The sequence below is a fragment of the Oryza sativa genome, chromosome 2 (genome assembly GCF_034140825.1).
Source record: "Oryza sativa Japonica Group chromosome 2, ASM3414082v1".
Taxonomy (NCBI): Eukaryota; Viridiplantae; Streptophyta; class Magnoliopsida; order Poales; family Poaceae; genus Oryza; species Oryza sativa.
Window position 1 is genome coordinate 13,249,006 of NC_089036.1, and position 14,996 is coordinate 13,264,001.

The 14,996-nt window shown below is 40.5% G+C and overlaps 1 protein-coding gene across 2 annotated transcripts; it reads right to left on the reverse strand.

Annotated features, from left to right (window-relative positions):
- Positions 1 to 9,970: 9,970 nt before the first annotated feature.
- LOC4329195 (beta-1,2-xylosyltransferase XYXT1-like) lies at positions 9,971 to 14,203 on the reverse strand. 2 transcript variants are annotated; one of them, XM_015771278.3, is made up of 7 exons: positions 13,896 to 14,203; positions 13,697 to 13,774; positions 13,539 to 13,598; positions 13,327 to 13,422; positions 13,175 to 13,219; positions 13,012 to 13,074; positions 9,971 to 11,363 (listed from the first exon to the last, which is right to left on the reverse strand). In XM_015771278.3, exons 1-7 carry the CDS (start codon positions 14,035 to 14,037, stop codon positions 10,183 to 10,185), a joined length of 1,665 nt encoding a protein of 554 aa, XP_015626764.1. In that variant the 5' UTR covers positions 14,038 to 14,203; the 3' UTR covers positions 9,971 to 10,182. The 2 variants fall into 2 exon arrangements, with proteins under 2 accessions (XP_015626764.1, XP_015626763.1); XM_015771277.3 differs by having other exon boundaries at positions 13,327 to 13,428.
- Positions 14,204 to 14,996: the final 793 nt, after the last annotated feature.

Below are 14,996 nucleotides of genomic sequence, written 5' to 3' on the forward strand. Positions count from 1 at the left end.
GAAACATGGAGTAGATGGGTCTTTGATTTACCTTTTTCCCGGTTGTACAAATGAAATCCCGTTGCCAAATGCGGGGTATCATTTGTACAACTGCCGTGAACTAATCATTCCCCTGCAGACCATAGAAGAATCTCGTGCAGGTGGAGCATACAGGGAGATGCAAAACATGACAAGGAACGAACGAGAAAGTTCATCATCCTCAACACCCGTGCAAATGTATAAGGCATGTTGGGAGCCAACTGGGGATGCACCCGGATGGACCCAAGCTCCATGCCACAGCATCGGAGTCTCAAGCTGGGCAAGTGCCAGTGAGGATCGGTGGCGTGCGCCTCATGACATACATTGGGGGGACGACCAACCTTCTAGATCAAGTGGTATGCCTCCATCTCCAAGTGAATGGCGCTCAAGTTCCTCTCGTAGGGACTTGGGTGAAATCACTAGGAGAATGGACACCCTTGATATGCAGACGGGAGAGATCCAGTACAACCTCACGGAACACATAGCACAAATGCAAGAATGGCAACAATCTGCTGATACTCAGTTCGCCAACTTCAACAACATGATGCAGCAACAGCATGATGACCTTCAAGCGTACTTTCGCTTTCAGGGGTTCAATCCTTATCAAGGACCCTGAGTGAAAGCCAAGCTTGGGGGGAGACATTTCTCCCCCCCAACTGAGGTAACTTGTATCACATTGCATATTTCCCTTTCCAATTGCATATTTGCTTTCCAATTACATCTTATAAACTAAAAACAACATAAAAATTTGCAAAATAGAAAATACCAAAAAGATATGATAGGTTTGAGTCATGCTAAGTAAGACAAGCTAGTTCTCTTTGTTGAAATGATGAATAGTTGCTCTGTTTTATATCTCTTATATATGGGTTCATGGTAAGTGCTCTCTCAAAGGTTAAATATAAGTAGCCAACAATTATCTGGGAAGCTGAGGTAAATGAGCTGTACTTGCTGATCTGAGTCTAATAAGTTGTAAGATATGAGGTGGTAAATAAGAGTTGCTATGATCCTGATACTAGTTTGGTTTGAATTCAGGATGTTTGTTTTTCAAAATGATAAAATTAAGAGTTCCTCATTTGATGAAAATTCCTACCAAAGCAAAAAATGTGCCGTCATGATTAAACCATATACATTTTGGTTGCTTGCATTCCATTGAACTTTGTCAAACTCTTGAGACTTGTGTAGATACTTCTCAGGCTCTATGATCAAGATCATACACCCACATATTACCACCAAAATAAATTCTCCATACTGGGAGCTATGCAAATATTCCATGCCACTCCATCTCCATATTACCACCAAAATAAATTCTCCATACTTTCATGTGCTTTCTTCTCTTAAAAAAAAGGTCCTTTCAAAAAAAAAGATGGAGGAAAAGGCATGGTGATGAAAAAAAAAGTTATGCTCTCACAAGCATGAGCATGATGTTGAAAAAAAATGTGTAACCATGCCCTCTCCTAATCAATAAAAGAAGGATTTTTGGGAGAAGAAAGTAAGCACAAAGGAGAAGCATTTTCTTTATTTTTCCTCATGTACCACTTTCATCATATACCACACACACATTGCATGATCTTGATCTTGAGTATGATTAGTTATTTGCTTTAGTCTAAGTTTTTGACTTAGTAATAAATATGAATGCAAGTATGCCATGTTTGGTTCCTACCGAGCTCCACATATCAAACTTTAGAGTAGGAATAAAAAAGGCAACATTTGGTGAGGAATTCAAATTGATACACTTGGAGAGACTGAGTGAATCATTTGAGGGACTTGGGTTTCTTTTGCAAAAATCATTTGAAAACTTCCGGAATAAGAGTTGAATAAATATTGGGTGATTAGTGCTCTAAATTGTTGTTCTGTCTTTCAACCGCCCAAGGCAAGGAGAAGCAGTGTCTCGTAGGAATCATGGGTAAGGGTAAGCCACCGTGCCAAAGATTATTTAATCTGAGAGAAAGTACATATACCTTGCACCTGTATCTTTGAGATATGCAACATAGTAGCAACTCCTGATCAACAACCAAGTCTTTGTTTCCTTTCGTCCTTCACTCGGGACGAGCAAAGGTTCAAGCTTGGGGGGTTTTGTTGACGGTTGTTATCGATCAGTTTCGACCATCAATATTACCGAAATAGAGAAGAACTAGTGATGCTTGCAATGCATATAAATGTTAGAATAATAATATTCCACTAGTATTAGGTATACTAACCTTTCGTAGAGAATAATCATAAAGTGGAGGAGAATCGACATCAACACAGACGATAAATCAATCGGACGATGTCGAGAACCAAACTTATGTAGCGAATGGGCCACGAACTCAGAATTGACATGATGAATCGGGCAAAAATTCACAAGTCTACAAAGTGAAGCAATAGAGGGGGTCGCCAGCCAAAGATGGGCTGGTTTGGGCTAGCCCATGGTTCGGCCGAACCCCCATCTCCACCGTTGAGGCTAGGGTTTGGCGTGGACATCCAGGATTGCATCCCAATGACAGTTGGAGGGCACTTCGGACAATTCCCCTTCCACAACCGTCATACATACCTCTATATAAAGACTTCACCTTCTCACTTCACACACACACCTCAAGCAAGAGCTTTCTCATTTCTCTCAAGTTTAGTTTTGTAGTATCTAGCTGGTGGAATAGAAAAAGAGTAGAAATCAGTAGTCTGGAAGCCTTCGGAAGATTTCGGGTATGGCTCTAATAGCTTTCCTTTCCTCTTTTGTAAGCTTTGTACTTTTATTAGAATACTCTTCTATATACATTTATGGTATTGAAATACTTTCCAAGTATATGAATGCCTACTCTACAATATGTTCATGTTATACTGAATATACGGCTAGCTTATCTGGGAGATGCTTTGGTGCGGGTATAATGTTTGCATATGCAATTACTCTATGTCATGACGATGATATTAGTGTAGTATCTGGTAGTTTAGACGTGCTGTCTGGATTACGGGATATCATTATTTGGGGTTATATGCTGCGGATGAAAGGTGGGACGCTGATGGTGACAGCTCAGTACGGGTATTCCTTCGCGCCTGTATATAATCCTAAGTTAATTTTCTGGGGAGGGTATTCCTCTGTATTTAGCCCCAGTTGTATGGTCATGACGGGTTGTTATAAGGAACTCGACAGTCAGGGGTGGCTTCTCGAAGTACCAGGAGGGCATCGGATAGAGGGTATTAGCTAATATATCAGTTAACTAGAATCTATGTATACTATGTATATTAGAAGTATAGGAATAGATTTTCTCTCTTTTCTTTCCACTTAGCTTAGATGATATATCATGAGAATGAGTAATTAATGCTTGTGTGTCACTCTACCCTTGGATTATCTTAACCCCTGCTTAGAATATGATTATCACAAGTAATATATAAATTATTAGTCAAGTTTTCTCTACATGATCTTCCCACGGGATAAAATAAATACGATACCCTTGGAATACTCTCGGGTGAAATACTACAATGGTATATCCATGCGCTTGCGGATGATCTCTGTGACCATAATATACCAGAAGTATTTATGTGCCATTGCTGGGAATTAATTTTCTAGTAATGTCGTTAAGAAATACCAACAGAGGCAAAGAAGAGGATATCATCGGCTGCGTAAACACTGATCTGGACGATGACTTTGATGATCGAAAAAGCACAAGCGACATGGCACTCTACATCAACGATTGCCTGGTTTCATGGAACTTGCAGAAGTAGAAGGCCGTTTCTTTTTCATGGCGGTGACTGCGATAGCGTGCTATGAACTTTGGCTCAAGGCATTAATGGCCGAGCTGGTCAGGATAGAATTGAGGTCGGAGAAGTCCACCATCTCATACTTGTAGATACATTGAAACAAGGTATCACTTCATCTATGAATGTGTTGAAGGTAGATAGATCGCCATTGAGTCCATTACCACAGATGAGCAATGGGTGGATGCACTGACGAAGGTGCTACCATTAGCGAGGGCAGCGGCTATGTGGTTCCTGCTTGGGGTTCGCGATCTTGGACCACAATAGGACTGTTGGTATTTCTTTTGTTATTCTTAACAACATTACTAGAAATATGAATTCCTAGCAATGGCGCAGAAATTTGCCTGTTATATTTATGGTTACAGAAGTAATCTGCAAGCGCACGGATATACCATTGTAGTATTTCACCCGGAAGTATTCCAAGGTATCATATTTATTTAATCCCAAAGGAAAATTTATAAGAGAGAACTATGCTAATAATGTATATACGTTACTTTTATATATCAAAGTCTAAACAGGGGTTAATTCAGTTCATATGGGTAGAATGACACAAAGCAGAAGGACTTAGATTCTCTCATTTAAATAATTGTAGACTATGTGGAAGAAGAAATAGAAAGGTAATCATTTCTATACTTTTTATACACACTCAACTTTAGCTTACATTTGCTAGTATACACTTATGTTAACCAATACCCCTTAACAGTGCCCTCCTGGTGTTTCGAGAGACCACCCCAGGATTCCGAGTTTCTTACAACAACCTGTCATGGCCATCCAACCGGGCTAAATACGGAGGAGTAACCTCCTAGGAAAGTGTCTTAGGAATATATACTAACGTCGAGGAATACCTGTGCTGAGCTGTCACCATCAGCGGCTCACCTCTACCGTCCCGTAGCATATATGCCTAATCAATGATATCTAACAATCTAAGTACCACGCTTACATTATCAAATACTACTCTATACCCTCGAGAAAAATATAGAGCAATCATTTGCATGAACATTAAACTCACACCACTGCACCTCTCTGGTAGGCTAGTCACACAACTATATCGGCACAAATATAAAGTAAAACCAGTACTCAGATAAAGTAAAGTACTGAAAGTATATAAAGAAGGATATTCTATTAATTCCGAAAGTCTTACAAAAGAAGAAAGGAAAGCTACTAGAGATATACCCGAAACCTTCCAAAGACTCGAGGACTTCGAGAACTATTATATTCTACTCCACTTACCTCTAGAGCACTAAACTAAACTTGAGAGAGAGATCAAAGCTTCTTGCTTGAGTGTGTGTGTGTGTGTGTGTGAAGTGAAGCACTCCTTAAATAAGCATGTATGACGGTTGTAGAGCATGCGAAATGTCGGAAATGCCCCGCAACCGCCATCAGCAAGCAATCCTAGACGTCCATATGTAAGGCCGAGCTGAACGGCCGCTGCCAGGGTTTGGCTGAACATGGGCCAGCCCAGCAGGGCTCCAAATTCGGGCAGAGAGACTAATAGGTGGGTCCTATTGACGGTTGTGGTACTTATGGCGGTTTTCAGGACGGTTACACCTGACATGTGGGTCCCTCTATCCTTGAGCTTGCTTAGGAGTGAGTTTTCCTTCATTTCTTCTTCATTTATGTGCTAATCTCTGCAAACAAATAGTACTCCAAGTACAAGTAGAAATATATTATTCTAAAACAAATATGCATAGCAAGTATAGCTAGTTCTCCTTTATTTAATTTATATTGACGGTCAAACTGATCTATAACGACCGTCAACAATTACTCCTGGTTGTGGACTTGTGGCCACATGGCATTCCTATTGGTGGGTGGTTGCAAGTGGCCACATGGCATTCTGTAACACCCTAGAAAACTACATAAGCCTGAGATGCCACTAAAGAACATTACTAAAGTGCCAAAATAAAGAAATTTCGACATCATCTCTTTTAAAACAAAAAGATGATATAGCGCAAGCATCAATATATAGGTTATGGTTATGATACAACAACTGACTGACATGTAGGGATGGCCTAAAAAAAGTTAGATAATCCATGATCAACAACTCTAGTATTTAATTAACTCATTATGTCTAAACACAAGTAATCTTGTCAGCATACTACAACATTCATAACTAAGTGAGATCATGTCGTGCGATAGTGCAGTTAATACCATCCCTTCATGCAAACATATCTGACCAAGTACTTGAAAAGGCTATAAGGTGGTGAGAATGAATCTCAACAAGCAAATTGTTTTAACAAGTTATTTAAACCACAAGTTCATTATGTAATGGGTTAGATATAGGGCTAAGATGTGATATAAAGACAAGGTAACATCCAAGAGCAAAAATCTCATATCATCATCAATGAAAGTAGATTCACTTTCTCTCAAATTATACAGATGCAGACACTCCTCAATGACAACTTCGATCACTTCCATAGCAATATGCAATGTGTGCATATGTGATGCAATGATATGTATTCCTGCCTTCACACCCAATAAGATGTGAAGCTGCATCATATTATGTCAATATACGATGTTGTACCGGTACATTCGCAACTATAGGTTCGCGAGATAACTCCAAATGCAATGCAAATATAGGTTGAATTCCAGAGTAATAATATGAAAACTACATTCCTTCATAGGAAAACAATATATCATTATTCTCACCAAAAGCATAAAACATAACCATAAACAATGTAAAATCAATAATTATGATTCAGATAGGTAAATCCTATGTCTAACATATAATAATATCTTGGTTGATGATATATAATTTCAAAGTGGATGTAGAACAAAATAACATGTCAAAGTTGTAGCAAACCACCGCTACGTTTACTTGCATCTAACAACGAAGAGATGATACCAAGCATGATCCTAAGCACCACCACCTATCCACAAGTCGACCTCAGCATACGCACTCAAACATGCATATAAAACAATGAAAAAAAATGCACATGCGGCCCCGTCTCATCAAAACGTAATCACAAGGAGCACTGCTTAGACTATAAATAATAGTGTTGCTTCAAAGCTTTATATCTTGAAATATAAAAAGGCTATGACTGCAAATAAATATATTTTAGAAAACTACATAATAAGACCTACAACTTTTACATAGAAAGCATATTTTTATTTTGCCATTTAAATAGTGTAATCCGTGCTTGAAAGCAGGCTTCAGAATCTGCCTACAAAAATCTGACAGCCACATTAAAATAGTTATATCTAGCGTTCTACTCAACCAAACAACATATATTTTACCAATATGGAAACGGAACATATCCTCTGCACACAAGCTTCCCATACACACTCTGTGCACACCAACTAACAAATATCATAGAAAATTCTAGAAAAAAATTAGACACATACTTCCAATAGTATTACACCAACATGTGAAATCTTATCTTCAAATTCATTACATTTTAGCAGTAACAAAAAAGACAAAATTCTTATAGACTTTTACCCTAAAAATTGTCAATTTTTTCACTTTTTTGTTACGGCTAAAATATAATGAATTTGAATATGAGACTTTGCAGATACGTGTAATACTATTAGAAGTAAATGCCCAATTTTTTCATAGAATTTTTCGTGGCATTTGCTTGGTGGTGTGCACGGAGTGTGCACGAGAAGCTTGTGTCCATAGGATATGTTCCCATATGGAAATACTAAGAAAAATCTCTATAACTTTATCTATAGGCGGCCTAACTGATTCCACTGTTTAACCCCTCCAAAAACAGTTTAATCTACTGCTATCCAAATTATGACATAAAAAGCAACAATCATACTAAAAAATTCATATCGCCTAAACAAAATGAGATAAAATCGCGCCCTTTGGTCAGAAGATAGGTTTATGCATTACCTACAACTTCCTAGTTATACAGTACTTTTGTAGAAAATATTATTTAGACCCCCAAAACATCAAAAAACGGAAACACTGTAAATTTGCCCACGTGGAGCACTACCAAACCGAACCACCACAATCAAAACCCCTTCTCTAACCTTCACTTACCATGAATTAAAGCACTATAGGTGGAGATCTAGGGAGAGCAAGGTTTGATGCAGAGAAGAGGGAGACCAAAGTACGAGGGGGGGGGAGGGAATCCGGTACCTCCTCCTCTAGGGTTTTAGATGGGGGTGGAGGAAGTGGGTTGGACTTCTTGGGCTTTGGCCCAGGTTGGTTGGGCCCATGACTTAAAGGTATTTTATTTATTTATTTATTTTGATGCTATTATATTGCAAAGCAATCCGAAACCAATAAATCAAACAATTTCGATTTATTTTTTGTGAGGGTATTACACATTCCACTTATGAGATTCTTTTGCATGCATTCTTGAGTGGATGCATTAGTGAGTATGTTTCACATGCATTTATGAATGTGTGTGTGTGTGTGTGTTTTGCATGCATGGGTGAATATGTATGCGTTGTCCCTGCACGGGTGAGTGTGTTATGCACAGATACTTAACTTCCATACATACTACAAATAGTAGCAACTTCCATGCTATAGCATGTATTAAAGAGTCATGGAGTTGTTTCCAAGAAGGAATAGAAACCAGAAAATTGTTCAAAAAATTCGAATGCTGTTTCTTTGTTTTGTTGTTGTGCGCTACTAAGAATTTCTTCTCACTCTACTGCGATTGTTGTGACTTTGGGTGTGTGATCCTGTGCCAATTGCCAGCGAGTTTGCATATCCTTGGCAAGTATATGGAGAGGCACATGCACGAGTTACTTGTTGATCACCAACTATATCCTAGGTTACTTATCCGTGGAGAAGAAATTCTTGTTTGCCACAGAGTTTGTTATTTGTGGAGAAGAAAAATATACGCCCGCACCTCCATATACTATCAAGATTTTGCTACATGGAGATTTGTTCAACTAGATGCTCAAAGGATTGAATAGAAATAGTAGAAAGCCAAGGATTAGTTCAACTACACGCATAGGCATCTTTTGTAGTAAAAAGAAAGAAAAGAGAGAGGACAAGTCGAGGTGACATGCGTGTAGTTGTGATCGGGGCATCGCGCCTAGGATAGGGCAACGACCACGACGTGCACCAGCAACCTGCTACTTGGCCTTCTCTTGCTCGCGTTCTGGGCTTGCTTTTTTCTCTCTTGTTTTAATGCATTATGGGTTAAAGATGGTGCACTATCTTGGACCAAGGGGTTTCAAATATGGTAAAATGAGGTGGTGGGGGGGGGGTTCAACCCCATCCCCTCCCTAACTGTATTTGTTTTGGCAGATAATAGAACCAATCCAAATATCTAGTCATTACTCCATTATATAAGTTACCAAACATCTAGTTAATATTTCACGTGTCATTTCCTGCATCTATCTTTGTTTTTCTCGCTGCTAGTTACCCATGCATGCATGCATCCCATGCTTTGCATACTATTATATATCTATGTCCTTTTTACTTCTTAAACTATTTATCTAATTTACGATTCAATTAAATCGTCGTATTCATTTCAATTAAACATTTATAACAAGATCTTGCAATGTTATATTTCAATTGTATTTTTAATTGAAACATTTTTGTATGATACGTGAAATATGGAGTTGTAACTATTGAAACACCATAACATACTTGCTGAAACAATACAAGAACATCGCTTGCAACATTTGCAAATTAACTAATGACACATTATGAGATGCCAGTTGAAATATCCAAAAGCACCACATGCACCATTGAAAGAAGATTTTCTGCAACACAAACCTAATATGTACTTCCTCTGTTTCATATTATAAGACTTTCTAGCATTGCCCACACATATATGTTAATGAATCTCGACATATATGTGTGCTTAGATTCATTAATATCTATATGAATGTGGGCAATGCTAGAAAGTCTTATAACCTGAAATGGAGGTAGTACAACAAAGTCAAATCGCTAGTCAAATCGCTAGTTGAAACATTTTCTTTAAACGTATTATACATCGAATATCAAAGGCGAAAACATATATATTGTTTTCATTAAAATATACGAGATTTAATTATAATAAATACAACGGTGTGATCAGGTTACAGATTAGGTATGCAATTTTGGAGAAAAAGTTTTTGAAAAAAATATAGCCTACGAGAGTAGGAGAGAGAAAAGAGGAAGTAGTGCAGACGTGCAGTCACATTAGTGGCACCCTTTTTTTTTTGCCACATCGAGCACCCGATCCTAAGCGTTTCTCCCAGATATTTGGTAGGACATGTTTTTGGCAACAAACCAAAACAGCCCTCGTTTCCAAGCAACCAATATATGGACTTGGGGTTTGGCTCTAAGAAAACTCAGCACACAGGTTTATTGTCATCTTTCCTGTAACAGTTGATCATGGTTATTCAAATCTAACACCGACAATCCTATACAGAAGCAGCACTAAAACAACAATACCTATTCCACCTATGGCCAACAAAAAAGTGTATTTTTTTCGTGACTGTAGAATGCTGTAGCTAAAACAAACACAAAAACCTCATTTCACAAACTTACATAATGAACTCTATTGCATTCAACAGGCTAGGTCCAAACCTTGTCATATTGAGCACAATGTCCTGTTTGGACATGTAGAACTCCGCAACCTTCTCCCATCCGCCCTTCCTGATGGTTTCAGGATCATTGATAACAGTATGGTTCCAACCGTATTTCTCCAGCAGTGTGCTCTCTTCTGGACTGATGCTGTACTCGACATGTCTCAGACCCATGTCCCGTGCAGGTGCACCATAGAACCCATCAGCCATGAATTTGATCCCGTATGGCACAATGTGCACCACCACTCCCCCGGACCGCAGGAACACCATGTTAGTCAAGCCCGCACCATGCACGCCCATGATTGCATCGCAGGAGTCAACAAGGCGAACAAATTCATCAAGGTTAGAATCGATCTTTGGATCGGCCTTGACCACCTCAAAACCAAACCAATCCAGCCCTTGTACAACATGTGCCACGTTGACAAATCTCCTGGATTTGCCCCTGTCAATCAGCATTATCCGGGGCTTCTTGTCAGGGTCATCTTTGTCAGCCTTATAGGGTATGTCCACTTCAGCTGCAGGCAGTCCATAGGCTTCCCGGACAAACAACCGGAAGTCTACCATTGTATAGTTCTGGGGAGAAGAACTTGGGTCGATGCCAAGGTCTCGGTGGCTCCTGAGACCAACAATGACATGTGGGTAACACCTGATCTGGCCATCTGAATCAAAATCAATAATCTCATGCCGCGTGAGGCGGCTAAAGATTGCAGAATACTTCTTGATGAACCAGGGCTGGTTGTTGGTGATGATAAGCTGGACATCTCTGTTGAATTGACGGGCAGTAAGGAACAGTGGGACAAGGACATCACTGAAGTCATGCCAGACATTTGCTGTTAGCCCACCTAGTGCGAAGACAATGGCTGGGATGTGATGCTTGGAGGTACATATTGGTTCTGGTTCTGAGGAATTCACAGATTTGATGGTCACCTTCTTGATCCAGGGAAGGTGCTTTCGGGACTGTGCTCGGATAATCCACTCTTCACCATTGGAAGCACGGTTCTGTGGGACATACACAACAGTGGAGGACTGTCCAATGGTGCGAGCATCGCCGCACAGCTCACAGATGTCAAACCGGGGGTTGGAGAGGTCACAGATCTTTATGTCAGATTGAGCCGTACACTTGATGTACGGTTCCGCACCTGTTTAGCAAAAACTGGAGGTTATATATTTGAATTGTCAAGAAATATCAGCGTGTAAAAATAACTCTCAAATTTCTCATTTTTGTGGTGTCAAATTTTGAATGCACTGGAGGAGATTTCTATTTTGTGTCTGCTAGCAAATAAAATATTCAAATATGACAACAGGGTTTCTACAAATGATGTTTCCACAAATTACAAAACAAGACTGGCTAATCCTTGCCATGCCACAATATTTTCTCTGTTCCTGCCATGCCCCTGACATTGGTCTGGGCAATACAAGAAAACAACGCAATAAAAATACTTAGGTGTATATCATTCTCTTTTTCTTGACTTTGTGCAATTCAAAAGTGTGGCGTAATGTTATTTTCCTGAGCGGTCTAAAAATACTGAAATATGGATGGCATAACAAGCTCTCAATAAGGCTAATTTAATAACACGACGAAAATAGACAGGCTTGCTCACAGGGCCCCTGTATCCTAGCGGACTTATACCCATTTTATTCCAGAGAACTCCCCACCAAAAAAATGTTATGTTGAAGTAGTAGCCTCCTAATGTTTAGATTTCGAACTGCAATATTACCTAGGACAGTGAAAATTATTCTTTAATTTTCACAGTTTAGCACTACACAGTGGCGGAGCCAGGATTTCAAAGTTGGGTATTCCCGTCTAACAAAAAAAAGTTCATAGTAGAAAAAATCAATGGTTCACAGTATGTCAATACCGATAATCGAAGAAATAAAACTATAAATTATTACATGGTACCTCTAATTTTCTATTTCGGTTCCTTCATGGCTTGGAAGAGTAGCTTTAATTCTACGTTCCTTCATGGTTTGAAAGCGGTTTATAATATCACAGTCCTTGACTTTCAAAAAAACCTCACGCTCAATAAATGTGACCAAGCAATGATTCAAGTATTGATCCCTTAGCCTGTTTCTCAATTTATTCTTCGCATAATTCATGGCAAAAAAGATTATTTCAACACTAGCTATTGCTACTGGAAGTACTAGAATCAATTTGAGAAGCTTGTAAACAATCTCATGTCTATTGTGCAACTTTGTTTCAACAATCATAATGGAAAGATCAGGAAGATTTTTCACTTTTCTAAACCTTTCATCTTTACACATCTTAGTGAGGAAGAGTACTTGGCTAACTAATACGTGTACATGTGCATATATTGAAGTATACTTGTTTCTTGATAAAAAAAAACTTGGGTATTCCTGGAAATACGTAGGAATCATGGTAGCTCCGCCCATGGCACTACAGCCCTGTTCCCCCAACAACACAAACAGCTTTTATCTACTTGCTGCACAAGCCTTCCTAACATGGACCACCAGCATGAATAATTAGCTCCTACTTGCTAGAAAAGTCTATAAACAATGCATTTCTATGTGGTGCATCTAAAGCATATGGCTCACTGGTAGCTTTAGTCCACCGCAAGGATCAACTTTACTACTACCAATACAACTTTTCCCCTTTAACCTCCCTCTTGAATAACTCTCTTTGCTCTATTAGTCCTTGATTGTGCAGGTGAAGTTGGAACACTATCCGTGCTGCTGTACTAGTTCCAGGAAAGCTAGTCTGTTTATCGTCAGTAGTGTATGAAAAACATACAAACAGACAGCTACATTAAGCATGTATCTGTACAGTACCTGACTCTGCTGTGCCTCCGTCTCCTTCCTGACTTTGTGGAGGAGATTCCTTGCTCAATGAGTCTATTCAGGAGCCAAAGAAAAAGTAAAAAAATAAGATATAGCATGCTAAAGAAATAGTAGTACTGACCACCTTGGTCGCAATGAAAATAGCTCCACTTACCAGATCCTCCTGCGCTCCTTTCATCTCCAGAAGCTTGTTTAAGCCCTACATTTTGTCACAATTCAGAAGTCAGAATTCCAAAAAAAAAAAAGAAAAGAAAATCGCCACTAAATTGGGACATGTGAAACAGTATAGCAAGAATCACATCGCACCAGGATTTAAGGTATTGTCATCCTGATCAATAGCAGCCGCCTGGGATGGTTTCTGCTCTTCGATTGCTGCCTCTTTGTTGGGAGACTGTCCATCCTCTGCATCTCCGAACCCAAACCATAAAATTCGACTAATCCGGCTTGGAATGTCATAAAAGATCAACGAGCTCCAATAATTTAAAAGAAAAATCCCCATTTTCTATATCTAACCTTACCAAGTCTAATTTGCTCAGTGTCCTCCCCTTCTAGCTTTGAAGAAACCGTTCTCTCCAAGTCTGAACAGCAATCATGCAAAATAACCTCAAGAATTAGGAATTAGGAATGGGAAATAGGACTTAAAAATCCTTGAGGCTTTAAGGTTTGTTCTTCTTGCCTTGATCTGCGGAGACCGGCTTATCGCGCGTGGGCCGCAGGGTGTTGTCAACTTGTACCGGAGCAAATTGCGAGGAAGCTATAAGAGGGAGGACTCGAAATTTAAGTACGCACGCATATCGCACTGGGGAAGGAGCATATCTGTAGTCTATATAGAGAGTTGGAGCACTAAGACGAAATAGGAATCCGGGCAGACTGACCGTTGGGGCCCTTGGCGAACTGGCCGGAGAAGACGACTACGGCGAGGACAGCGGCGACGAGGACGGCGGCGAAGGGCGCGCCGATCCTCCGGCGCCAGATGCCCTGCTTCATCGCGCTCTTGGCCATCTTGGGGGATCCCATCCTCCTGCCTCTTCCCCCCTTCCTTGGACTTGCCTCAAGCTAGCGGCTTCTGTTGGAGCTTGGCGCTAGGCAGGTGGTGTGGTGCTGTGCGGGTGCGGCACCATGGAGGAGGGAAGAGGAGGAGGACGAGGAGGCAAACAGTACTAACAAAAGTCGTCTCGTCTTTGGGAATTGGAGGGCTAGACCTGACACCATTCTTATGCCCTTCTCTGCAGCTCTGTTTTTTCTGTACGCCATGCGGACTGCTCTTTCACAAATCTCGGCCGTCAGATTGGTATCATCATTCCCATCAAGCTTTGCATCGCTGGATCGAGAGAAAGAAAGAAAAGGAAAAAAAAAAAGCAAGTTGCGCCGAACAGTAAAATGTTGTTCTAAATTGCGGGAGAGCACCCAACGGAACAGTTATATGCAAATGAAAAGGTATTTACATCGACAGACGTACAAGACCATCTACAACAAAATGAATTTAACAATAAAAAGAGAAAAACATCCTCCAACAAACTTGCAACTCTAGCTACTCTGGCTGCAGGCTAAAACGAACCCTCGGCCCACCACGTTTTCTCTCTTTCACGCGTAGCAACGGCCGCATCCCCTCGGCCTTTCCTCTCGCTCATGGCCACCCGCCATCCTCACTGTCATTGTATTCGGTCGCCCCTCCTCCCTCGGCACGAGAAACATTGGCAGGCTTCTCCGACGAGCAGCTGCCTCCCTTCCCATTCCCTTGGCCATGGGGACAATCCATCGTCGAGGATACAATGCGTGCCAAAGCGTTGAATCTGACGCCTTAGACCTGATCTCAACGAGGCTGGTGAGGAACCAGATAGAGCTCCGATAGCCTTTCACATCGAGCTCCACCCGACGCTCGTGCCAAGCTTCGGTTGTCGTTCTCGACCCGATCACGTTGAGGCCAGCGAGGAGTAGATTGGCGTCCACACCAAGTGTCGACCTCTCCACACTCC

Coding starts and splice junctions, on each gene's coding strand:
- LOC4329195 (XM_015771277.3), bottom strand. CDS start 14,037: ATGGGATCCCCCAAGATGGCCAAGAGCGCGATGAAGCAGGGCATCTGG. Junction 13,599..13,696: donor GCCGGTCTCCGCAGATCAAG/GCAAGAAGAACA, acceptor ATTGCTGTTCAG/ACTTGGAGAGAACGGTTTCT. Junction 13,075..13,174: donor AAGGAGCGCAGGAGGATCTG/GTAAGTGGAGCT, acceptor GCTCCTGAATAG/ACTCATTGAGCAAGGAATCT.